The sequence below is a fragment of the Ailuropoda melanoleuca genome, chromosome 18, assembly GCF_002007445.2.
Source record: "Ailuropoda melanoleuca isolate Jingjing chromosome 18, ASM200744v2, whole genome shotgun sequence".
Classification (NCBI taxonomy): domain Eukaryota; kingdom Metazoa; phylum Chordata; class Mammalia; order Carnivora; family Ursidae; genus Ailuropoda; species Ailuropoda melanoleuca.
In genome coordinates this window covers 4,464,274-4,490,931 of record NC_048235.1, presented here as the reverse complement: position 1 = coordinate 4,490,931, position 26,658 = coordinate 4,464,274, and the positions used below count along the sequence as shown (strand labels likewise).

The 26,658-nt window shown below is 52.8% G+C and overlaps 1 protein-coding gene and 1 long non-coding RNA gene across 2 annotated transcripts in view; one reads left to right on the top strand and one right to left on the bottom strand.

Annotated features, from left to right (window-relative positions):
* LOC117797077 overlaps positions 1-175 on the bottom strand; it is a 28,018-nt gene extending 27,843 nt beyond the window's left edge. Inside the window, exon 1 of the long non-coding RNA XR_004621927.1 lies at positions 34-175. This is a non-coding gene — a long non-coding RNA (uncharacterized LOC117797077). The remainder of the gene's footprint in view (positions 1-33) is intronic.
* XKR5 (XK related 5) lies at positions 175-26,658 on the top strand. The gene is given in 9 exon segments (XM_034647593.1): positions 175-263; positions 1,933-2,063; positions 9,809-9,993; positions 10,951-11,160; positions 12,886-12,975; positions 12,978-13,054; positions 18,218-18,329; positions 20,258-21,082; positions 21,085-26,658. Coding segments are annotated over 7 exon segments (1,638 nt in total). The 5' UTR covers positions 175-263; positions 1,933-2,063; positions 9,809-9,926; the 3' UTR covers positions 21,342-26,658.

The following is a 26,658-nucleotide window of genomic DNA, read 5'->3' as shown; positions in this document are numbered from 1 at the left end:
CACGTCAAGGGGCCTGATCTGATTTGTACTTACCCACCGAGGGACCAGAAGACTCAGGGCTGCCCTGCTCTGTCCCCAACTGGGACTCCGCGCCCCCACGGCTCCCGAAGTGGGTTCTGGGGCCGGAAGCCTTCCCGACACCGGGCGGCAGGCAGGGGAAGGGGCGGGGGCGAGGAGGCGGGCCCGGCGGGCGGCTGCGCGGAGGGTGCACGCGGGGGCCCTGGGGCTGTCCGCCTTGCTGCTGGCGGCCGAGCAGAGCGCGCGTGAGTGCCCAGCAGCCCCATCTGGGCGCCTGCCCCGCTCACCCCTCCAGCCCCCCGACCCCTCCGGACGCCCGGGGAAGCACGGGCCACCCCTGCCTCAGCAGGCAGCCTGCCCGGGCCCGCGCTCAGCTCTGTGCGCACGTGCGCGCACGGTGGCACCCCGCTCGCCCTCCCAGTCCCCGGTGGGTCCCCACGGGTTCACGGCCCTCTCGTGGAGCCTGGGCACGTGTATTCCCCCCCCTCCCTCCGGAAAGGCCTCCTGGACGCAGCCGAGGGGCCGCGGGCCTGAGTGCGCCGTGCGCTCCCCGCCTCCTCCCCTGGCCGGCCGGCCAGGGGGTCTCGGCGGCGGGGGAGGCGGCCGCGTGGCCCAGGAGGACTGTTATCCGTGGCGGGCTTCAGGACGCGGCCAGACCGCTTGCTGGGGGAGCGCGTCCCGGCCCAGCAAGATGGGAACACTGTTTAGCGCCTTTCTTCTTTGAACCTGTAACTCCTGTGCCAGGAGGAGGCCTGCCCCTTCTTCCCGGCGTCCTGCTGAGGGGTCCCCTGGTAGGAGTGGGAGTTTAATGAGCGCCCAGCCTCGAGACCTCCAGGGCCCCGCGCCCCTCCCAGCACGCACGTACTTGGGGACCCCGGCAGGCGCCCTCTCTCAACTTGACCCATGGTGGCAACTTGTTGCCTCAGGGTTGGCGGGGTCTCCAGTTTGTAACGCTGCCCTGTGGGTCCCCCTGGGGCGTCCCCACAGCGCGATTTCAAGGGCTCCCTGGGCCGGACCTTCACCCAGGAGGAGCCCGAGTGAGGTCAGCTCCAAATCTCCCAGGTCCAGTGCCCAGACAAGCAGGCCTNCCCCCCCCCCCCCCCGCCCCCGTGTTAGTATCCACCCCAGGTGCTCCCGCAGACGTTTTCACCACTTTCCCTCTCACCGGGGAACCAACGAGGGCCTTGGCATTGCTTGGCCTAGGCAGGGCCTTGACTCCTCCAAAGACTTCTTGTGCTGGAGACGCTGGTTTGCCTTGGCGGGTTGAGAGGGTGGGGAGCAGGAACCCCAGGGGGCTAAGAGCTCCCAACAGATCCTGGCTGTTCCTCCTGGCCATTCCTCCCTTGGTCCAGACCTGCAGGCTTCCTACCTGGACCCAGGGCAATGCTGTGTTTCCACTATAATTCGCAGCTTTATGTGCCCATAAATCCATTTTAAACTTTAACACTGGAAAATCCAAGCTACAATCCTCTGAAACGATTACGGTGAATTTTTGCACCTGCCAGTGTTGGAAAGACACAAGCACCCCTCCCCTATTGCTGCTGATTGAGAGTACAGATCCTCCCTAGATTTGTCTCTTCCCGAGCATCCTCAAAAATTAAAAAACCAATCCCCAGAGAGGAGGATTAGCATTTTTTCAACGCTCATACCAGGTGCCAGGTATTTTCTGTGGGTGCTATCCTGTGCGATCCAACAGCCCTCTGTGACCATGCTGTCTGATGTTTTGGGTCCCCCAGAAAGCCCTGGCACCTTCATCCCCCTGCACACCTGTCTAGAATGCCGCAGGCCGCGGCTGCGCCTGGGCCAGGTCTAGCAGAGAGCCCCGCCGGTGCTGGGGACACAGTGCTGGAGGGCCACTCACTCTCCCCTCTGGCCTCCCGCTTACCCTCTCGTCTTCCCTCTTCTGTGCTGCAGGCCTCTGCTCCGTGGTCTACTACTCAGCTCAGGACAGCTGCTCTGGGGGTGGCTGGCCCTTTCTGTGCTGCTGCCTGGCTTCCTGGTCCAGGGCGTGAGCTATGTGTGGTTCCGGGCGGATGGACAGCAAGGTCAGTGCTTGTCGGTCGTGCTGCACCTCCTTCAGCTTGGCGTGTGGAAGCAGTAAGAACAAGCAGCCTCCTTTCACCTCTGGGGCGGGATTTCATAAGTGCAGTAGGAGCCTATGCATTCCATCCTTAGGGTCATGAAATTCGGGGTTGGAAGAATGCTCCAAGCCACCACTTTGAACCCTGCTCTGATAGGCATCCCCTCTTTCAGCCTGCACGTCCTTGAGAATCTCTGTCATCAGGAAGCTCCTTCCAGAGGCAGCTGTGACCCTTCAAAAGCTTTTTTGTTTCTTGGGTTTTTTGGTCTTTGGCCGAATTCTGTCTTGCTCTTGTTTCAATTTGTAGGTCAAGGCTTTGGAGCCGCAGAAAGTGCCTCACTTAGGGCAATTGCATTTAAACCCCTAGTACCTTAGTTGAAGACGGTGACATGGATTTAGCCACAGACTAGGCCGTGCAGCTGGCCTGGTGAGATTTGCATCAAGGCTTTATTTCAGGACGAAGCCATTTGAGAGCCAGGCCCAGTTTTTTTCCATAAACAAAGCAGCCTTGATGGGCCCGGTGCCCAGGAGCCTGACCTGTGGCTCACCTCCGCAGGTCAGATACCGTTTTCCCTGGGAGTACCTGGATACCTGGAGTGTCGGGAGACATCTGTCAGTGAGCTTATGTAAATGGAAAATTTCAGCTCTTAGCCACCTCATAACCCCATAGCTGCCAGGAATAAAAAAAGAAAAAGGGAGACAAGTTTGAGGATCATATCAGTGAAGCCGTGCAGCTCAGGTGTTTAAGTTCTAGATGCCGAGGATTGGAAGGGTGTTCGGGAAGTCAGCGCAAGTTTGAGATCTCAGACTGTGCTGCCGGTTGTTCTGGGAGGTTTCTGCCTTCAGTCCAACCCTAGGGCTTTCTCTGGAGGAGCTAAGTTTTCGGGTTTCTTAGCTGACTTTGAAGAAGGAATGATTCCTCATTCTGAATCAGTTTCAGAAAGGAATGATTCCTCTCCACCCAATGTGGAGGCTGCTTCTAATGAAGACATCAGGCAACCACCCCAGAGGTCACTGGGCCCCTCAGAGCTGGAGCCCTCCCCCTCTGAAGGCACCCAGAGCACATTTGCAACCACAACAATTCTACCCAAAGCCTGGCCTTTGTGTTCAGGCAGGGTGGTTCCTCTTACTCGTGGGAGGAGAGCAAAGATGGTTTTTTCCTCAGACTCACCAAGGATTCGAGGCCCTCCTGGGCACCATCTACCATAGTAGAGATGTCAGCCCCTTCCCTCAGCCCAGCTGAGTAGGAAACCCACGAAGGGCTGGGGTGCCCTGTATATGACCTTGAGGACAGATAACTAAACATTTGATGACTCAGAAGGAGAGTTCAGTGAATGCCAGTTACTTGAGAGAAGCTTCCAGAACAACCGCCCAATAAGATTGCCTTCTGGGGCTGTGTGAAGACCCTCAGGCCCATCCAGTCCAGTGCCTTCTGCAGGGATGGGGCCGTGTCAGGCCCACAATGGTCTGTGGTCATGCTGTGGTGTCCACCCGGGACCCCACATTCTTTGCTTCTCCATGCTCCCTCAAAGTTTTGTAAGCAGTGCTGTGAGTTTCTGGTAAGTATTAACACTAAGATGGATAAAGGAGGGGAGTCAGGAAAATTAGACCTCGGGAAGAACAACCAGTCGGCTGTATCTCTTTCTCTTTTAAAAAATAAGGGGAATTAAAAAAAAAACCCATAATTTAAAAGGAAAAAAAAAAGATATGAGAAAAGTCAGGAAGAGGAACAATAGGTCAAAAACAGGATAAAGTGAAAACGTGGTTGTTCATGGAGAGCCATGAATTTGGCTTTAAGTTTTTTTTTAATTCCATTAATTAATATATAGAGTGTTATTAGCATCAGAGGTAGAGTTTAGTGTTTCACCAGTTGCACAACACCCAGTGCTCACCATGTCACGTGCCCTCCTTAATACCCATCACCCAGTTACCCCAGCCCCAAAACACAGCAAAGGAAACAGTCTACAAAACCAAAAGGCAACCTATAGAACAGGAGAAGATATTTGCAAATGTCTTATCAGATAAAGGGCTAGTATCCAAGATCTATAAAGAACTTATCAAACTCAACACCCAAAAACAAATTATCCAGTCAAGAAATGGGCTGGAGACACAAACAGACATTTCTCCAAAGAAGACATCCGAGTGTCCAACAGTCACATGAAAAAATGCTCCACATCAGTGATCATCAGGGAAATGCAAATCAAAACCACCATGAGATATCACCTCACACCTGTCAGAATGGCTAAAATAAAAAACACAAGACACAACAGGTGTTGGAGAGGTTGTGGAGAAAGGGGAACCCTCTTACACTGCTGGTGGGAATGCAAGCTGGTACAGCCACTCTGGAAAACAGCATGGAGGTTCCTCAAAAAGTTAAAAATAGAGCTACCCTATGACCCAGCAATTGCTCTACTGGGTATTTACCACAAAGATACAGACGTAGCAATCCGAAGGGGCACCTGCACCCCAATGTTCATAGCAGTAATGTCCACAATAGCCAAACTGTGGAGGGAGCCCAGCTGTCCATCGACAGATAAATGGATAAAGATGTGGTGTGTGTATATATATATATATATATATATATATATATATACACACACACAGTGGAATACTGCTCAGCCATCAAAAAAATGAAATCTTGCCATTTGCAATGATGTAGATGGAACTAGAGGGTATTATGCTGAATGAAATAAGTCAGAGAAAGTTAATTATCATATGATCTCACTGATCATATGGAATTTAAGAAACAAAACAGAGGATCATAGGGGAGGAGAGGGAAAAATAAAATATAGCTCTAAGTTTTATAAACAGCCCAGCAGGCGTAAGAAGCTACGTGGTTTGCAGTGTTTCTGAAATTTTTAAAGTAAACCAAACACACAAACAGAAATCCAATTCCTTAGAAGAAAGCTTTGAAAGTTGAAATAGAAAGCAGCCGATCTGCTCCTCATCCCGGAACTGGCTGGTTGGGTTCCCATAAAGAGAACTGGGTGATGAGCAGCCCTTAAACAGCTGAATTTTGCGAGACTTTGGCCTGTGAGGAAGTTTCAGAAAGTGCAGTTTTGTGAAAGTACCTGTAGGAGGAGCCAAACAATCGTATTTTGCGGAATCCTGACTGACACTGAAGACTGATCACTTTAGGTGACTTTATAAGCTAATGCGGAAACATCTACTGATGACAGAAAAACTGACAAAACACGAACCTCTTGAGGCAAAGTAGCTTATGAAAAGTGTAAACACATAGAACATATATGTATTTTTTATTCCAAATGCCTCTCGTTGTTAATGTTAAGTCTGACTCTATTCAGGTGACCCTGGCATTAGTGATCACTTGTTTAAACGAAGTCAGTTACTTTTCTCCATTTAATTTTTATATTTCCAGTATAATGCTACAGGTTGCCAAAATCTTTTAAAAAAAAGTGTTTAAGCCTATAAATTCATTGGAACGTCAGCATGAAGTGATCAAGGAATGCCTGACTTGTCCCAAACTTAGGGCCTGTCTTGGTTTAGACATTTTTTCTTTAGTGGAAGCTGTAAGTTCTTAAAAAGAAAGTTGAGGGGCGCCTGGGTGGCACAGCGGTTAAGCGTCTGCCTTCGGCTCAGGGCGTGATCCCGGCGTTATGGGATCGAGCCCCACATAAGACTCCTCTGCTATGAGCCTGCTTCTCCCTCTCCCACTCCCCCTGCTTGTGTTCCCTTCTCTCGCTGGCTGTCTCTGTCTCTGTCAAATAAATAAATAAAATCTTTAAAAAAAAAAAAAAAAGAAAGTTGAGGTGAACTTTAAGGATATGTAAGGAAGGCAAGCTCAACATAGATAGGTAAAAATTTAATATTTAAAAGTATGTAAAATACTTTCACCAGGCCTCACATCACTGATCGTCAGGGAAGTACAAAGCAAAACCACCATGAGCTATCCCCGCACACCTGTCAGAATGGCTAAAATCAAAACACGAGAAACAACATGTGTTGGCAGGATGCAGAGAAAGGGGAGCCCTCTCACACCATTGGTGGGAATGCAAGCTGGTGCAGCCACTCCGGAAAACAGTATGGAGGTTCCTCAAAAAATTAAACAGGACTACCCTGTGATCCTGCAGTCCCGCTCCTGGGTAGGCACCTAAGGCATCGGAAGCACGGTCTGGACAAGAGAGTTGTACACCCATGTCCATGGCAGCATGGTTCACAATAGCTGAAATGGAGCAAAGCCAATCAGCAGATGACAGGACGAGCAGAATGGGGTCTGTGCACACAACGGAGTATGATTGAGTCTTTAAGAGGAAGGGAATTCTACAACACGGGTGAGGCTTGAGGACTTTATGCTAGGTAAAATGAGCCGGTCCCAAAAGGGCAAATACCATATAATGCACTTACACGAGGTACTTCTGGTCAACCTCACCGAGACAGAAAGCACAGCAGTGGGACTCAATGTTTACTGGTGGCAGAGTGTCAGTTTTACGAGGTAAGAAGAGTTCTGAGATGGGTGCTGGGGATAGTTGCACACCATTATAAATTACTACAAATTATTAATAGTCTACTAAATTGTAGCATTAGTTCAAATTATGTTAATTTAATAAATTATCAATACCACTGAACTGTACATTTAAAATGTTTAAGATGGCAAATTTTAGGTTATCTGTATTTTACCACGATAAAAAAGAAAGAAATTAACAAAAGGAACAGCCGTAGCCAAAACCTCAAGCTGTTCACTATCTCAGGTTCAACTTCAGCAAAAGGCGTGAAGATGGAGGACTGCACGCATCCTCTTTGAGCTGCGGGCCTGTGATAGACGGTTCTAGATTTCTAGATGAGTTGGGTACGTATGGCTTCTTCCTTAAGCTGCTAGTGAGGACAGATCAGAGCTTGCTGGGAAATTTCATTCTGAAGTTGGGTTAACTACTGTGTTTCCAAAGTCCGCTTGGAGCTTTTGTTCCTAATGCATCTGGAAATCTTACACCCGCATCCACACTGCGCGATATGCTCGGTGCGCATTTGTTCGCACTTGGAGACGTGTGTGGACGCGCGTGGTGATGTGGGCGCTGAAGCCTGATGGGGGATGCAGCTGTAGGCAGGGAACTCAGAGAACAGAAAGAAGGTATTTGCTGTGCTGGGGGACAGGCTAGGGGGCTCAGAGACCAGCCATGGATCATCACCACCGGGAACTCCTCAAAAATGCAAGACCGGGGGCACCTGGGTGGCACAGCGGTTAAGCGTCTGCCTTCGGCTCAGGGCGTGATCCCGGCGTTATGGGATCGAGCCCCACATCAGGCTCCTCCGCTATGAGCCTGCTTCTTCCTCTCCCACTCCCCCTGCTTGTGTTCCCTCTCTCGCTGGCTGTCTCTATCTCTATCAAATAAATAAATAAAATCTTAAAAAAAAAAATGCAAGACCGCAAGGTGCACCCAGACCCACATCACATCACAGCCGACTTCCCGTGATTCTCCAAATGCATCTACTTGACCAGAAATTCTGGGCCTGGGGCCCAGCAACTGGACTTAAATAGGCCTCCGGGACGTGAGTTCCAAAGCTCACGTCTGGGAACCTAGGCGCTAGCACGGGAGCCCTAGGGTCAGGGCTGAGGAGGCGGGGGACCCAACATGCCTGGGCATGGGAGGCATGGCCCACCCAGCAAACAGCCTCCCACTGCAGAGGCAGAAAGGCTCATGGACATGGTGTACTTGGTGAGCAGAGTGAGAATCTTCTAGATGGGAGGAGTGTGGCCAGAGACAGATTAGGCCGGGACTTGCCACCAGGGGAGCAATTTGGCTTTTACCCTCCAGGCATTGGAGACCCAGTGGAAAGGTTTTGATGATGATGATGGTAATGATATTCAGTTAGCCACTGTACAGTACGTCATTAGTTTTTGATACAGTGTTCCATGGTTCATTGTTTGTGTGTAACACCCAGTGCTCCATGCAGTACGTGCCCTCCTTAATACCCATCACCAGGCTAGCCCATCCCCCACCCCCCTCCCCTCTAAAACCCCCAGTTTGTTTCCCGGAGTCCAGAGTCTCTCGTGGTTCATCTCCCCCTCTGATTCCCCCCCTCCAGTTTTCCCTCTCTGACCCCATATTCGTCCGTGTTATTCCTTATGAGGTTTAAGCAAAGGAATAACACAGTCAAATGAGGCCCTTAGGGAGATGGCGGTGGAGACAGTAGAGGCGATGGGGCACAGTGGGGAGAGACCAGGGCCAGGCAGGCAGTCAGAAATCTGGGCAGGAGTCGATGGGGACCCAGAATGAAGCATCCACCCCAGGGACGGAATTTGACAGGAGCTAGTGGCCAGTCCTCTCGCTTCCCACGGCCGCCCCCCTGCCCTTGCCTCAGCTGTGATCTGGGCGCCCCCAGCAGTTTCCAGTGATGTCAGCCTGAGTTCCTCCCTCTGCCACGGGATCCAGACGTCCTGTTCACAAAACCAGGTGGATTGCATTCCCCCTGGCTATATTTCTTAAAAACGAGCCCCAAACCCTCAGCTAGACCGGAAGAGGCTCCTGCTGTCCGTCCCCTACGTCACTGTCCCCAGCACAGACCCACCATTTCAGCGGCCTCTTCCTGCCCCGCCGGCCCCACACGTGCTCCCTTAGGCCTTGCTCCCATCTGTCTGTCCCAGGTGCGTGCGCCCCTTCATTGCTGGGAGCCCTCCTGACCACGCTGTTGTCAGGCCCCAGACTCATTCCATCACGATCCACAGCTCAATTTGACACAATTTCTTCCTGCTTAGACTTTTCATGGACATTTCTGTCCCCAGCTGAACCCTGGGCTTGTGGAGAACATCGTTTCTGGAGCCTTCTGTCTCCAGCAGGTGGCAAAAACCCATGAAAATGCACCTTGAACTAGTGAAGGCTTCAGGGAGGGTACGAAGAGGGAGCCTCCCGTCAGGAGAACAGATGATTCGGGACTGAAAGCAAAGCGACACCCCCTAGTGTTTACAGTCCTGACCTTCTCTGTTGTTGTTGTTGGGTTTTCTCCTTAACGTTATGTTTGTGTCAGAGATCACAGCTTCAAAGACTCAGTAAGAAATCAGTTCACTCCAGGATCCCAGATCATGAAAAAGGCACTTTTCCTTAAGCTCCTTTCCTGGGCCCTCCGAACCATGAATAAACCCGTTTCAAAGAGGACCCCCGCCTGCCCTGTCCACAGACGTGCTGGCCAGAGATCAGAGCGAGGCCTGTCCTCTGCGCAGTCAGAGCCCTAGCGAGGTCCTTATGGAGGGACTCGAAAGGTGCAGCTTGCTTTCTGATTCAGGAGCAGAATTAAGATGACCTCCCTCCTATTTTTCTTAACTTGGACAAGAAGGAGTTCACCGTGCCAGATGGCCTTGGTGGGCACGGTGGTCCCTGCCGCGAGCAGGTGTAGTAATCACCCTTGTTCCTGCTAGTGAGGCCGCCGAGGGGGGATCTGGGTGCATGAGGAAGAACTGTGAGAAAAGGCGAGGTCCGCGGTGCCCAAGTGTGTGTGCCTGGGGAGTGCTTTCATTTTCCTGATCGCTGCACGACTCTTCAGGGGTAAAGGACAGGCCCTGCAGGGCAGGCTCACCCACCGTTGCATCTGACGATTGCAGCGTGGGGCCCGAGCTCAGGGCTCTGGCGTGTGGATAGGGCAGGCTGTTCTCTAGAATGCTGGATGTCTGTCACCAATCGGCCAGGAAAAGGGGTGTGGGGCATCCCGTTGAAGCTGTCGCAGTCTGGCTCTGCCCCCCGGGCCCTTGCTCTTCTTCAGGCATTGGGACGCCATGTCCACTGCTCTGTCGAAGGAGCGAGAAGCCTCCCGCTGAGACCAACTGCTGCTGCAGGAGGCCGACCTGTCTGCCCTCCGCCTCCTGGAAGCCCTCGTGCAGATGGGGCCCCACCTGCTGCTCCAGACGCATGTTTTCCTCGCCTCGGACTTCACAGATATCGTGCCAGGTGAGAAAAGCCAACCGCCGAGCACGGACCGTCTGACTTCACAAGGGGAATAGAAATGAACGCCTGATATTGTAAAGCCAGGTGTGCCATGATTTCCCCGGGGCAGCCTGTGCTCACCAGCAGGAGATGATGGTTCGAATTGGCTTTTCTTTGGGACTGGCTTCTTTGGTGGGGGTCAGGCCTCACAGTAGAAATTGTAGATGGGTCACATTACCCTGAGAACACCTTGGGAAGATACCCCACGCTGTTCCTTCATAGGATCCGTGCACCCATTTCTCCTGCATCCTCAGTCGCTGGTCTAACTGGACGCAGCCCCGAGAGCCTCGTGCAGACTGAGAGCAGCTCGGACCCTGTGAACGTGTGTCAGGCCTGCATTTGCTACGGCAAAGGCTCACTCTCTGTCTTGTTTTCTCTCGGTCACTACTTGATTCTCTCCCAGCATCCTCCTCCTCCTCTCTCTTCCCGAGCGTCCATGTGTCTGTGTGCTCACATGAGATACGTGAAAGTCACAACTGCACTGTCCTTCTGTCCGTCCTTATGGTGGGACCTGGCACAATTTATGTTCTTGTTTTATTTCTGTACCTAAGCCTCCTTCCTAGGGTCTGAATAGCAAAGTACATTTGGGAGGGAATCTCACGTCCAGGGCCATCTAATGGCTTTGTCGCTGACAGAGCTTCAACAGGAGGGCTTAGAGGAGCTGTGCCTTGGCCACTTTTCCTAAAGGGCACACGAAGGAAGAGCCCCGCTCACTTGCTGGGAGGAGCGCCCACTGCCCTACGCAGAGGAAGCAGCTCCCACATGTCCGTGCTGCGTCCTGGGCATAGGCATGCGTGTCTGTACGTGGAGCTGTGTTATCCACCCATTAGGGCGCTTGGGGAGGGAGGCCCTTGGGGAAGCCAGGTTGAATGAAGAGGTTAGACGCCCCACCAACACTGCTGTTGTCTGCTTCCCTTGCAGGCGTGAGCGCCCTGTGCTCCTGGTGCGCGCTGGCCTGGGCCCTGGTGTGCTATGCTTGCTGCATGGGCTCCATAAAGCCAGGTCACCCGTCCACACCGTGGGCCGCCCTCTTCTGCCAGCAGCTCTGGAGGATGGGCATGTTGGGGGCCCGTGTCCTGAGTCTGGTCCTCTTCTTCAGAGCTTACCACATCTGGGTTTTGGCTTTTGGAGGTAAGCAGAGCTTACAGTCTGGCTGTCAGTGGCCGTGTAACAAACCACCCCAGCCCTTAAGGCCTTAAATCACCATTTACAACCATCAGCCTCGGTTCTGGGGGGCTCTCTGGGCACCTGGGGCATTCTCGCCAGGGTGGGGATCTCAGGTGGGTGCAGTAGGATGGCAGGTGTCTGGACTCATAAGGAGGCTGCGCTGGGCTGGCCGTGTAGACGGCGTCTCTGTTCACATGCCTGCACCCCAGCGCATGTCCTGGGTCCTTTATCCTCAGCAGAGTAGCCGGGGCTGCGGACACGGCAGCTGGGAATTCTGGGAGTAAGCGAGTGGAAGCTGTCAGTCCTCTTAAAACTGGCCTGGCCTTGGGTCAGTGTGACTTCTGCTGTATTCTGCAGACTGGGTCTGCCAGGAGATCAGACTGGGTGTCACTGCCTAGGAGAGGTGTCTCTTCTGGCCATCAGCGAATACACTCGGCAAGAAGGAGCATGTACTCATGTTCTAAGAGAACAGGAGGCATCGAGAAATATTTAGGCTTGAGCCTGGAACCAGCATTAATACACTTGTTGGGAGAGAGGAGAAATTCTTTTTTATTATGCTATGTTACTGACCATACATTACATCCTTAGTTTTTGATGTAATGTTCCATGTTTCATTGTTTGTGTATAACACCCAGGGCTCCATGCAATACGTGCCCTCCTTAGTACCCATCACCGCCTATCCCAATCCCCCACCCCCCTCCCCTCTGAAGCCCTCAGTTTGTTTCCCAGAGTCCAGTGTCTCTCATGGCTCATTCCCCCTTCTGTTAACCCCCCCTTCCTTCTTCCCTTCCTTCTCCTACCGATCTTCCTACTTCTTATGTTCCATAAACAAGTGAAACCATATGATAATTGTCTTTCTCTGCTTGACTTATTTCACTTAGCATAGTCTCCTCCAGTCCCGTCCATTTTGCTGCAAATGTTGGGTAATCGTTCTTTCTGATGGCTGAGTAATATTCCATTGTATGTATGGACCACATCTTTATCCATTCATCTGTTGAAGGGCATCTCGGCTCCTTCCACAGTTTGGCTATTGTGGACAATGCTGCTATGAACATTGGGGTGCATATGGCCCTTCTCTTCACTCCATCTGTATCTTTGGGGTAAATACCCAGCAGTGCAATTGCTGGGTCATAGGGTAGCTTTATTTTTAACTAGGAAGGAGAAATTTTTGAAAGAAATTGTGCTCCTAAAGAAAGATTAGCTGTTTTATTCATTAAAAACAAAAATCAGCTCCAACTTCAGGAAGATGTTATTCATCTTCAAATATAGGAATAGAAATCACAGCTGGACCACCTACAGATAGATCTTCCCTTTGGATGCGGGGCCTTGCAGCCCTTGAAGCAGTGACTAAAAACATAGGGAGCCTGGGGTTCATAACTGCCCCCTTAAACACCTCCTGAACTCACAGGGCATTGGGAAGCAATGTTTGGGAGGTGTTACTGAAGCTAGCCTTTGTTTTCTCGTCCCCAAATTGGTTCACCACCTTTTATGAGGATCCAGTGAGACAATACGAGCAAAGATAAAAGGGGTGGGTTTTCTGTGCCCCTCGAATCTCCTCTGGGTTTCGATCGCTCTCCCTAGATGCCAAGTCAGGTGTGGTCAGCGCAGAGAGGACGGCTCCGAAGCCCCGGTTTCCGTGTCCATGCCCCCCACCCCGGACGCTGACGTCCTGGGCCTGCCTCCCTCCAGGTGCCCACTGGCTGGCGATGACCTTCTGGCTCGTGGCACAGCAGAGTGACATCATCGACAGCACCTGCCCCTGGAGGCTGTTCAACCTGCTCGTGGGGCTGTGTACATCCTCTGCCACCTCAGCTTCTGGGACAGCCCTTCCAGACATCGGATGGCCGTGTTCTATGTGGCAAGTGGGGTCATGGCTTCTTTAATCCTAAGTTTACTAACTTCTATGTGCATGTGCGTGGGTGTGTGTGTGTGTGTGTGTGTACTTGTGCACACATGTCTGTATAAGAAGGAACAGCTTAGGCCTAGGAAAACTTCTAAAAGGGGTTACTGTCCTGAACAGAGATGACAAGCTTGGAAAATAGTACTGGGACGTCCAGTTGTTCCCCCGTGGTCACTGTAGCAAGAACTGTGTTTTGCAGACACTTCTCCGTCTGAGAGCTAGATCACAGCTCAGCTATGTGATGTCACCTACACACTGTCTTTGTTAATCAGCTCGGTCGTTACTGGGTTCCAGGCATGGCCCTAGACCATGCAAAAGCCACGAAGGTGGCAGAAGGCCTGTCTTCAGGCTGCTTCTGGCCCAGTAGGGGGGATAAGCTCCACACCCAGCTAACCAAACAATGAGGCAGAATGTGGATAATACGAGGAGACAAGAACGGCCTGAACTCACGAGACGGTGAGGATCACTTCCTGTTGGGGTGACCAGAGATGCTGTGGACCGGAAGGTGGAAGCCACGCTGCATTGCAAAGAGCGAAGGAGAGGAAAGGCAGGCAGCACTTCGGAGCACGGGGTCTGGGATCCGGCAGCTTGCTTTGGGACTGTGCTCACCCTTCCCTGTTACCAGCCCACTGGGCCGAGGACTGAAACGCTCCACACCCGTTTTTCATCGCACATTAAGCACAAAGCCTCTCAGCGTGGTTGTGACGATTGTATAAGATCCACCTACTTCTCAGGGCCCCCTGTGAAGATTAAATAAATAACTTGGCTCACAAGAACCAACAGCTCATGGCCATTATTGATGATGAAAGGGGGAGGACGCTTCCAGGGGAGCAGACCCTGCAGGACGGAGCCATGAGCAAACGGAAGGGGCAGGAGGGGCAGCTCCTGTCCAGGAGATGGCAGGTGGCGTGATTGCCTCCTGTTTTTAGGAGAGCCCTGAATGGCTGATCAACCTTGCGGGCTATGGGGCCCACAGACCGTGAGGATGCGTGGTGTTGGGCCCATTATGGAGCCTCTCCAAGCGTCGATTTCCATTCCTGAGAACCAGGAGTAAGAGTGCCTGTGCGGGAGGATGGAGGATGGACGGCCCTCCCCGTGTGACTTACAGACTCTTTCAGGCTCGGCACAGCCTGCTTATCGGAGCCGGGGACTCCACTCACGGAGGTGACCTGCCACGTCCAGGGTCACCTGCCAGCCGGTGATCTGGTCCCTGTGTGTCTGGTCCAAGCCTCCTGCAAACACCCCGTAAACATCAGGCCTGCCACGCTGTCCTTACATGGAGCCCTCTGTCCCCAGCGGGGACCTTCCCTGGAAGACACATGAGTCCTGACCCCAACAAAGTGACTCCTTTGGGGTAAATCCTGTTGTATTGTCAAAGAGAATGGTGTTGTTGTGGTAGACTTGTTCCTACGCTCCTACAAGCTCTTGTCTCATCCTCAGGTCCTGGGAGTGACAATAGAATCGTTAGTAACAGCTACCATTTTGGATCATCGTGCACCAGACACTGTTCTAAGCTCATTAACTGCCTTATTTCTCACAGCACTCGATGAGACGAAACCCATTTTACAGATGCAGAAACTGAGACATAAAAAGTCAGGCATCTAGTCAGAGGCAGTATTCGGATCCAGCTGGTCTGATGCTGCAAGGCCACCAACAAGCCACACGGCCTGGGCGGTTTGAGCTGAAAGGGCCTCGGGGCCTCTGTGCCCCCACTTCCCAGCCTGGCTGGCTGTCTAAGGCGCTCAGGGGGCTTTTCAAAGTCGATTCCCAGGTGCCTTGCCAGGTTTTCTGGCCCAACGGGTCTGACGGGGGTCCTGGAATCGGTGGTTTGGAGGCAGGGTCAGGTGGTGCTGGCCAGCCTAACGGAGAACGCCTCGCCTCGCCTTCCCTTCCCGAGGGGGCAGGCGGCCTCTGGCTGATCTGTGAATGCCCCGGAAAGCCCGCTTTGCCATCTTGCACTTGTTGCAAACTCACTCAGCTAAGTGTGCACACACAGCTTCCTCCGTGTGCTGGAAGTAGACTCAGAGGCCAAGTGTGCACGGGGCGAGCCTCAGTGGCCCCAAAGACACAGACCCATGAACGCAAGCTCGGTGACGGAGAAAACCCCGCAGGAATACAGGAGGCTGAGCGAGGCGCGTCAGAGAAGGCCTTACAGGAGCTGACAGCTGGTCTGGGGGATGAGCCCGGCCGGCCAGAAGAAAAGGGGGTGAGGGGGGCGGGGGCATTTCGGGCAAAGCTGCCGAAGCAACACGGAGTGCCGGGGACCCGCGGGAAAGTAGAGTGGGGGCGTCATAGACGAGCAGAGCCCGACCACTCGTTAGGGGTGATGAAACGAAGCTTGTTAAGTCCCTCGCCACAGCGAAGAACTGACCTTGATCTAGTTTGTGGGGCGGTGGACTGGGGGGGGACGTCGGACGTCGGAGCCGGGTCAGGGGGATGGAATTTTATCAGAAGTGGGAAAGGGGGTGGTTAAGGTGACTCTGCCATCTGGTTCCTGGGTTAGCGTTGATGGGGACGAGGAGCTCACTTCTCACATCTTGATGACAGGGGGCAGTGTTCCTGCAAGTTAGAGCAGGCTGCCGACTGCCCGCCCTCCCCCCTCCGCCCCCCCGGCCGCGAGGGTTATCTGGAACATTTGTGCCGCAGAGACACAGCTTGCAGGTCCTGGAGGAGGCAGTGCCGGGTGGCAGAGGGTTTACACCTCAGAGATGCAGAGGCAGACGGGATTTGGACGTGCAGGTTTGCAAAGTAACTAGTCTAAGGGGGTTCACAGCCTCTCTGCCTTTCACTAGATCTCAGCTGAAACGGAGAGTAAATCTGCTGACAGTGTTAGCTTTCAAAGGCAGAAACTTCACTGGGGCCAGCTCGTCACCCTAGGGATGCAGCCCTGAGTTGTTAGGAGCTGTGCGAGTGTTTGTTCAAGTCTCTTAGTGTGTGCGGGTGGGCTGGTAGACAAAGGCATTTGTGCTACGTGTCTACAGTTTTTACAGGCCAGGGTTGAGGCTAGGGCAAGAGGGCTTAGAGACACCTATCATGTCAGCTTTGGTCAAGGAGACCATCTTTGTCGGTGGAATGTCCTTGTGTCGGTCAAGGTTCTCAGGGAAACAGAACCAATAGGAATATATAGAGATACACAAGAGGAGATTAATTATGGGAATGGGCTCACACAGTTTGGAGGCTGATGTAGGCCACAATAGGCCTTCTGCAAGCCAGAGAACCAGAAAAATGTGTAATTCAGTCTGAGTCCAAAAGACTGAGGACTAGGAGCTCGGATGTCCAAAGACAGGAGGAGATGGGTGTCTCAGCTCAAGAAGAGAGAGAATTTGCCCTTTCTCCACTTTTTTGCTCTATTCAGACCCTCAGTAGATTGGATGAGGCCCACCTGCCCTGGTGAGGGGATAAGGGTCATGTTCTTTCCTTAGTCTGCTGATTCAAATGCTAACCTTCTGGAAACCACAGACACACCCCAAAATAATGTTTTACCAGCACCCAGGCATCCCTTAGCCAGGCAGGTTGGCCCATCCCAGTAGCCAGCACACTCACTGTGGGAGCGGCGGGTTGGAAGATGACTCTGGAAAGGAAGACTGGGGACGTATTGTAAACAGGACTGCCCGCGTTGTCAAGGAGTGGGGTTGTGACAACCCTCAGGTGAGAGGGGGTTAGTTCCAGGTGTGTTAGGGAGGGATGACAAAGTCTGATCTGCCCATGAAACAGATCACCGGGCAGTGGTGTGGAGGAGAGACCATGGACAAGGAATGAAGACAGAGGAAACCAAAGCACCCAGACAGGAAGCAGTGGGATCAGAACCATGAAAATGGCAGTAAGAACAGAAAGAAGCAATGGATCTGAGACAGACTTAAGAATTTGACTCAGCAGGACGAGATGGTTGATGAGATGCAGTTAATTTGAGGAGCGAGAGAAACTCCAAGTTTTGTGGACTGGGCCGATGGGCAGTGGCACTCAGTCCTGAAATAATGCCTGCTGGACATTTGAAACAGGGCCACCCAGAGCCCGAAGGCCTGGGGAGCGTGGGCATTCTCAGGATGGCTAAGTAGCTCTTCATAACGCTGTCAGTTCTCTCTTTCTTTGACTTTCCTGGAGTCAAAATCACGCCTGTGAATGACCACAGCAGAGCTTTCTAAGACTTTTGGCCCAACAGTATTACAATTTAGTTTTTCTTCATGCCTTATCACAGTATTTAAATATACCATCTTCTAATTATTCCAGTTTGTTTACTTAGCCTAAGAAATACATTTTTATACATAAAAATGGGAAACCAGGGGCACCTGGGTGGCTCGTGGGTTAAGTGTCCAACTCTTGGGTTTCATGATCTTGCGGTCGTGGGATTGAGCCCTGCGTTGGGCTCTGCCCTCAGCATGGAGTCTGCTTCAGATTCTCTCTCCCTCTCCCTCCTGCTCTCTCTTTCTCAAATAAATAAATAATTAAATCCTAAAAAAAAAAAAAAACCACCAAAAAATGAAACGAAAGTTAAGAAGCCCACCTGGGTGAGGAGTACAGCCTTCTGTAGAAGCTGCCGCCATCTTGGACCACAGAGGAAGGCCCCATGCTCAGCCAGTAGGAGCGCTATGACCTCAGGCAAAGGGCCAAATTTACCTTTAAAGAGGTAAATAATCGAAACAATCATACTAAAGTTGTTATAAAAGTTTGTGACGCTAGTTGTGACACTGGAATTCAGTGGCGCTCTGAGCCCTGAAGATACTTTGAATTATTGCATCATGAAAGTAACACACACGGGCAGTTAACGTGAAGACATGAAGTACAAAAAGTTGGAAATAAAAGTCTCCTCCCCCAGCCCTGCCTGACTCAGCAAAGGGAGCCACCATGGCCATGTGGGCTGTGCCCTTCCATTCCCTGTGCGTTTATGGTGCTGCAGGTATTTTAATGAACTGCACTGAGAATGGGGAGAATCCCCTTTGCCAGAGAAGCTCTTTCAGACCTTGACCCTGCCCCTAGGGGGCCCAGTCAGCCGTGGGCACCCCAGTGGGCGTTGAAGACAGAGCCTCCAACACTGAAGGACGCTGCTGCAGAATTTAGGATGGGAGTGTCCCTGAGGCCATGTGCACCTGACCAGGGGTGGTGACTCTCCTTTTGGTCCCATAGATTATGCTGTTGGAGAACATCATCCTTTTGCTGTTAGCCACTGACTTTCTCCAGGGGGCCTCCCAGACCAGCCTGTGGACCGTAGCTGGAGTCTTGTTCGGATTTCTGATTGGTAAGGCCCAATGTCGCCTTCTTGTTCCTCCCTCGCCACCCCAACTTGTCTCTTTACATTGCCCTAACTCTAAGAGCAGGAATCTTCTCAGGAGCGGTTAGGCAGAGAGCAAGGAATGGAGCTCACTGGACTGCCGGAGCAGAGCAGGGACCCCCAGACTTGACACCAGGTACTATATACCAACAAGAACCCTGGGACGTGGGTGCTGAATTACCCCCAGTTCAGAGCTGAGGAAGGTGGCACAGAGGAAGTCAGGTAATATCCCATAGGACCAGACATTCTGTAGGTGGCAGAGCTGGGATTTGCGCCCTGCTCCACTCTGGCATCTAGGACAGTGCCTGGCAGTTTTCCTTAATTAGCTTGGTTTTATGGTGTTAACCTGGCTCAACAGATGGTTGTCAGCTTGAAAGGGAGTTCCTCTCTACACTCGGGAAATAAAAATGAAAGCAGGGGAGGAGAGATGTTTTCATTCTCAGTGACCCAGGGCACGGTGAGCAGGGAGCCAGGGACAAGGGTCAGCTCTGGGGCTCAGACAGCCTGAGGGGCTCAGACAGAGCCACCTGCCGATCCTTCTCCCCCTCTTTCTGGAGCTGCCCAAACTCCTGATTCCCAAGTGGCCCTGGAGGGAGTCCTTGGCACGAAGATGGTGGGTGAGCTATCGTCAAAGGCGCACAAGCTTTAGAGCAGACCGCTCTGGCTGACATCTTGAGCTCCCTTGACCAACATTTATTGAGTACCTATTGCATGCCAGCTTGGGTTTGCAACCCAGAACCTTATGAATGATGTGGCCCCATGGAAGTGTTACTCATTTAATGCATGTACTTTGGACTTGCCTGAGGAGGGGGGGTTAGGTCCCCTTTTAGACCTTGGGGGGTTCATTATCAAAGACAGGTGACATCACGGTGAGAATTCAGAATAATGTGTAGGAGGGGCTTGAGGGGTGCCCACCGCAGAGCCACCACTCATCCCACAGGAATGCTGTCTCCACTCCCCCGCGGGAGGCCCACTTTGGGACCTCCCACGCCTCATCCCCCAAGAGTAGTCGGGGAGGATCCCAGGGATCATTTGTCCAGCTCCCGCCCCCAGCTCCGCCACAATGCAGTCTGCCGCCCCTCGGTGCTTCTCCCCACGTCTACGTCAGCTTTCTTGCTGTTTATGACGGGCGCCTTGAAACCAGGCACTTGATCTAGTGCAACAGGAAGCTGGAAATACCGTGGGAGGCTACTGGAATGCTCTGTTAAAGAAATTATTGCCGTGGTCAACACTTCTGATCAAAATAAATTAAACTGACAACAATGTGATTAAGATGTTTATGCACAAAGGAAGTGTTGTTGCTGCTCATGGAAATTCCTTGATATGGGGTTTTTGATGGATATGTTTAACCTTTACTTGGGTCTGGTTTTTGAGGTTTTTCCTTGCCTCCCCTCCCCTAGGTTTGGAGTCTGTCAGCTGGCGTGGGGACGGCTGCATTCTGAGCATTCGATCCAGTTATTTGAAAGCAAAATTAGCATTTCTACCAGACCTCACACACACGCACGTGCACACACGCAAACACATGCATATTCACACGTGTGCATATGCACACACGTGTAAACACAAGCATGTGCACACACGCAAACACATGCATACACACACACACACACACCCAGAGCGCTCAGTGAGAGCTGCCCTCGTGAAAGAAGTCGTAGTATCAGTAGGATGAAACATTGTCGTGACATTTTTCAGTTTGGAAACATTTGCAGCCTGTGGAAGCTGGAGCCCCCTTAACTTCCCGCGAGTACCCAGCTCTGATACTCCGACAACAGTCCTGTCTGGATCCCAACTACGTGCCCCTGTGCAGAATTCCAGACTCTGGGGTTCTCAGGCCCAGGGAGGATGCAGGACTTCAGAGAACATAACCGCGTGCTCTTGTGTTTCCTCTTTTCCAGGCAGTGCGTCGCTGGTAACCTATTACAGCCTGCTGCACCCGAGGTCCCCCAACATCTGGCGCAGCTGCGGCTGGCAGTCCTGCGCCATCGCAGCGGGTCCCGCGGCGGAGAGGCCGGGCAGCCCGGGCACACGCCAGGAAGAAAGTCACGAGTTCTCCGGTCTGGAGAAGGCCCCCAGCCCACTGTGGGGACCGGCAGAGGCCAGGCTGGAAAGCCAGACTGCTCAGGAGGATTCTTTCCTCAGTCATCATCACTGGCTGTTGGTGAAACTTGCCCTAAAAACAGGAAATGTATCTAAGATCAATGCAGCCTTTGGAGAAGACAGTCCTGGTGGCTTCCACCCCCCTGCATGGGGCTGGAACCAGCACTACACCAAGCAGAGGACGCCCCTGTTTTCCCAGCAAGAGCTCCCACTGTCCCCCCAGGGCCCCCTGTCCTCAGAGAAAGGCTCTGAGTTTCAGGGTGTCCCGAACTCAGAAGTGGACCTATTGGAAACCTCCAGTTTCGTCTCTTTTGCCAGCGACAGTCACGACCCAGCTCCTGCCCAGAGGCAGTCAGCCGCACCGAGGGAGCACAGCCCGAGGGAAGGAGCCGGAGCTATCTCTCCACTGCAGAGCAGGGGTGCGGGTGGGCGGAGAGGAGGTGAAGGGCAGGAGAGCTCCACGCTGTACTTCAGTGCCATGGCCGAGGGGGCCCCATCCTCACCCCAGGAAGGCAGGCAGGCAACTCTGCAGACACCCCACTCTGAGACGAGGGCAGAGTCCTCACCCTGGCTGGCCACACAGCCCTTCCCTGCCACTATGGCCGACATCAGCCCCATCCTGGGCCCGGGCCCTGCCGGAAGCTTCTGCCACCCGCAGGCCTCGTGGGCAGGGCCTGGGGCAGCTCAGAGCAGGGGGAGCAGCAGGAGCCCACGAGGGACCGGAACCTTCCTGCCACTGCTGGGACGCGGACATCATTGCCAAAGGCGAGCCTGCGGCCCGCAGACCAGCCTTACCTCACGTCCACTCCCAAGTGTGAGGCTGCCCGTGGGGACTGCAGCTGGACGGCCCGGCTGAGGACCAAGCTGACCGTCTTCATCTGACCGCAGGCTGGCAACACAAGCTGATCCCTGGGCTCCAGGACACCTGCACCCCCAGTCACCCCTGTCTGGACCTCGGTTTGCACACCCAAAGCCTGAGGGAACTGCAGCGGATTATTTCTGAGCTCCCCTGCGAACAGCACATGCACACGTATGTGGGACACGCTTTCCCATCACGGTGTGGGGGAGGGCGCAGGGCTTCCAGTCAAAAGTGCCGGCTTCCTTTTATGAACGGTAGGATCCCTATTTTATTTTATTTTACTTTATTTTTGTTGCTATGGCTTCTAGGAAACTCAGCAGTAAAGGCCAGAGTTCTGTTTGATTCTGGGCTCCTGTGACAGTTGGCACCTGCCGACACTGAGGAGTTATTAATCTTTGGAAAATGTATTCTTCCTGCATAATTTATGAAACCTCGTGGGAAGGTGAAGCATTCCGTTTCTGGAAGCCGATGAGAAAGCTGTGCTTCCAATCGTCGACATAACTGAAAATGCAAATGTCATCCTGAGAATCTTCTGGCAGAAAAAAAAAATTTTTTTTTTTTGCTAGATACTCAGTCCTCCTCCCAGGCCAGCAGCTCTGAGTCAGGTGGTCCCTCTCCACCCCTGACCTCACACTTCATTACTGTGCTCCCTCCTCCGTTCCGTGTGAGCCGCTACCTGTGATCTAAGCTTTCCCCAAAATGGGCTCTTTGTGGACAGGGATTTCCATCATCTCTGGAAGCCTTCCTTCAGAGCTGGTTAAAAAGTGTGGTCAGAAAGCACAGAGGCAGAAGGCGGAGCCCACATGGAGAGCTGGGCGCTGTTTGCGGGCAGTCCTTTCTACCTTTACCAGACACCTCTGGGTTCAGGGACAATAGGACCCAGAGAGGAAGTGTGTGTGACCACATAGTGAGCTTTCAGGCTCTCATTGTCCCTGTTGCTGGCCACAGACGCCAATGGCAGATAGCAGGCAGAGGCTCCGAACTCTGGTACAACAGGGACCTATAAGAGCCCCCAGGCCGCTGCCTGGAGGAAGGAGCGTCAGAGACAAACCAGAGCTGGAGAGCAGCGGAAGCAGTAAAAACATGGTATCAAAGACCACTGCAATAGCGGTTAAGAGAAAAGTCTACACCCACACTCCATTGTGGATACAGCATGGACACGTGGGAACTGATGGGCAAGGAGCAGAGTGGGGGTCAGTGGATGGAAATGGACGGAGAGGAGGCCTGAGGGGTAAAGGGAAGACTCCAGCTGACCCAACCTAACAGGACTCCTGCTGAAGGCAGGCCAGATGGTCCGACCTCTCCTGGGGCCGGTGGGGTCTGGAGAATTTGACCAGATACAGGTGATGAGACCTTGAGCATGGAGGATTCTGCTGATATTAACTCAGCAGGATTCTTGCTTAAACTGGACAAAGCAGGGAGGAACGTGAAAAGAGACCTCGTTGAAAAGTTCAGGGGAGCCCGAGTGGGGTTTGGTCAAGGGGAGGCTCTTTGTAGGGAGGTGTGGGTGTGGCACTGGTGGTCTGCCCAGGGCAGCAGAAGGCGCTTCTCTGAGCCACGATGTCTGGCCTTCCCCCTCCCACGCCAAAGGCTCACCAGGGACCAAATGCCCTCACGCCCTTGAAGAAAGACTTACTGGACAGCGGGGTCCACTTCCCTACACCGCTTGTCTTCACCTCTGTGGTCAGGATGTGCGGGGCACAAGTATGACATTTTTAGAAGGAAAGGCCAAAGCCCTTCAGGTCGAGAGCCCCAGGGGCCACCTGGACTTGAGCCAGCTGGGTTCGTGACCCCTCGCAGCCAGAGGGAGTGCGGCCCATGGGGGCGGCTCAGTGAGAGGTGGGAGAAAGGGCTCAGAGGAGCGTGGGCGGCAGACCGGCTCCCGGACGTCAGAGGCCACTGCTTCTCTCCCTGATTCCAGAGGAGCGGCTTAACAGCTGCTTGCAAAGCTCAGCACGCCATACCGGGTCCGCTCGATGGCCGTGACTGCCTCCGCAAGCGACCGTCACCCACAGCCTCAAAGCAGGGGTGTCGCTCCCAACGCCTCGGCTCCGAGGTACTTATCTTACGTCTGCTGCCGCCCCTGCCCACACGGCTTTCTGGATTCCTTGACGGCTACTTCACTCCCGTCTTACCCACGAAGCCACGCAGGATGCGAGGAGGGACTACCAGTGCCCTTAAGCGCTACAGACCAGACAGGTACCGCCTGCACTGCCATTTCTCAAAAGCAGGGAACCCCGGGCTCTCCAGAACCTCCGGGAAATCAGGGTCCATTCCCGTGTTTCTACAGCGGTTGAATGCTGCTTGCGGGCGGCCGATTCTCCAGCTGTTTGCCCTGGGGAGCAAGAAAGCCGATGGCGGCTCGTGGCAAGCGCTCCGTCAACAGCCGGTAAGTGGAATTGAATTTCTAGGTTTTTCCAGATGTCCAAGGATTGTACTTCCATAAGCCACGCTTCTGAAGAGCCATTTTTTTTTATTTTACTTTTTAAAGTAATCGCTACACCCAATGTGGGGCTCAAACTCAGGACCCCGAGATCAAGAGAGGCACGCTTCACCAGCCGGGCACCCACCGAGCAAGCCTTTTTGGAAGTGGGTGTTTATAAAACTGTTACAGACCCCCTGCCTTTGTGACAGAAGACTCCGATCTTGTAAGAACAAGACAGCCGCTCTTCTGCTCCCGTGGGGTAATCAGAAGTTTGATAAAGGGACTGCTTGCAGGGTTGGGCGACTGAGTTCCAGAAACCGGGGAGGGATGGCAGAGCGCCCCGGCTGGCTGCTTCTGCCCTTGGGGGCAGGGGGAGGAGGCTGTCAGACCCCAGAGAGCACTCTGGCTGCAGCAGACGGACCGACCTGCTCCGTGCTGCCAGTAAGGATGCAGCCAGCCCGTGGGGACCCGCTGTCCTTCCACTCCCGCCTTGGCCAGACCAGTGCCTGAGGACGGGGACTGAACACAGTCTCCAGAAGTGGGCTCCCACAGCCCTGTCTGGGGGAGCAGAACACCACCACCATCCCCTCTTACACTTGCCTCCTGCAGACCGGCCCCCAGGCTGTGGCCGTTGTAAAGATACGTCTGCTTTTCCTTGTCTTCTGCGCCCCTCCCTCATGCAAGAGGAGAATACAACAGCTTGTTTCTCTCCACTGAGTTACTAGATTCTGGACTGATGGTGAGTCACTTTCTGTGAGCTTTGCTGGCCCAAGGACATAATTCACTGCAGGTACTTCTATGAAGAGGCAGAAAAACAAGTGGTGACAGATGCGATCGTTCTGTAATCCATACAAACATCACGTCTTCAGGTTGTACACCTGCAACTAACATCATGTGTGTCAGTCATACCTCGAGTTTGAGAAAGTGGAAAAACGAGAAGGGAGGTTTTAGGTCTTCTGCGCTCCCACGAAGTCAGCAGGGATCCCAGAAAGAAGAGCACTCTTGCACGCCGTGTCACAGCGGCTTAAGGACAGGCAAGGCACAGCACAGCTGAAACAGAATCAGATCTGACGAGACGAGTTACGTTCCCCATTAAAGGCAGGGGGCCCGTGTGAGTTTGGATGCGACACAAACATGACAGTGGCATATAGCAACGAGCACTTCTATTTCCCTCTTGGGTCTGCGGGCCCTCCGCAGGGCTCTGGCTCACGCTGCCAGTCAAAGTGACCTGGGCTCCCCATCCCGGGGGAGCAGCAGTGGACACACGGGCCAGGAATTCCCCCAGGACCGGGGGGCAACAGGCCACGGTGCCCGTCCTGCCCACACTCTGTGGCCTCAACGAGTCACGTGGCTGAGCCCAACTTCCGTGGAGAGAGGGGTAGAGTCCAGCACCGCGGGCCACTGCCCGCACTTCCCTCGCGCCCCGTTTCTCTAGCCCAGCGCGTCCTGGACTTTGTGGCCGAGTTCATGTACATCTAACAAGGCTCTGAACTTACAAATCCAAAGACAGATTCCAGACATATCGGCGTTGATGACTCCAGAGACAGGTTCAATATTCATGTCCTGATGTATCTTTTTAGACGTCAAAAGGAGGTCTGATATACATTTCTTCTCAACACTCCACAGCCTTGTCGGGGGCTCCTAGACCAATGATTTTGGCTCTGGCGTTGGCCATGTTTGCCTTAGTTTTGATTCTGTATTCCTTCCTTTTTCTTGACCCCAGACAGCATACCAGTTCTTCAAGGCAGCTTTCCCAGCCCTCGAAAAGCAACCAGAGCAAACCTGAGAGAAGATCTGGAAAGGGAGACCCTTGTAGGGCATTATGCGGGGGCTCAGGTAGGGAACCCCGGCTCCCCAGATGGGCCTCTGACTTCCTTTTCTCCTGCATCCTTTTCTTGTTCCAGCAGAGAGAAGGGGTGTTTGCCGAGCAGCCAAGATACCGTGGAAAGGATTGAGGTGCTGGGACCCTTGGCAGCAGCCTCCTGGGGGGGACCGAAACCCCCGTGCAATGCCTTGTTCTGCTTACGCCTCCAAAAGACCAGAGGAGAGGTTAACCTCTGAAATTGTTAGCCAGAATCGTGGTTTGTTTGGTTTTTCACGTTACATTCTGCTGCGCCAACCATGAGTTTTGTACATTCTTTTTGTGCTGTTTCCTGAATACGTTCTAAATGCTGATTATACTTAGGTATTTTAAGCATTAAGAAAGAATTTTACTGTAAACCTCAGTCTGGTTGCTCGCTTTAAAATAAGGCTATTACTTTTCTGTCCTCCTGAATTTAATTCAATTTTCCATACTATTTAGGATGACCAACTATCCTGGTTTCCTTAGGGCCGGAGGGTTTTCTGGCTTGCAAGATTTTAGGGCTAACACCAAATAGTCCCAGGCCAATTGGGATGGCTGGTCACCCTGATACCTGTTAGCCCTATTCGATTTTTGCCCTTTAATGTAGCCACCAGCCCAGAAGAGGAGAGAATGTACTCCCTGGTTAAAAGTCTTTGAGATTGTACACCTTTCCTGACATAAATTTCTACACCACCAGATCCCTATCCCCTACCCTCGTCAATCTTGCAAAAAATCAATTTGACTAATCTCCCCCTTAGCAATCAGTCCTACCAAAGTCAATATAATCACTAACTTCAGGCTATCCTGCTCTAAAGTCAAAGCTATAATCCAGATTTTAAGTTAACATCTCTCAGGGAGGAAATCTCCCATGGAAAAATACCATGGAAAAATCCATGACTTTGACCACACAGATACATTCATTATGGCAAGACTATAATCACAACACTGCCCGTCAGGGTTTCCATTATAAACGGGGTCTGAATCTTGGTGGAGCGCAATTCTTTCCAGCTGGAGTAAACCACGGACAGGTTTTCAGCCCATTGGGGATTTTTCTGATTTGTTTACAAATTGG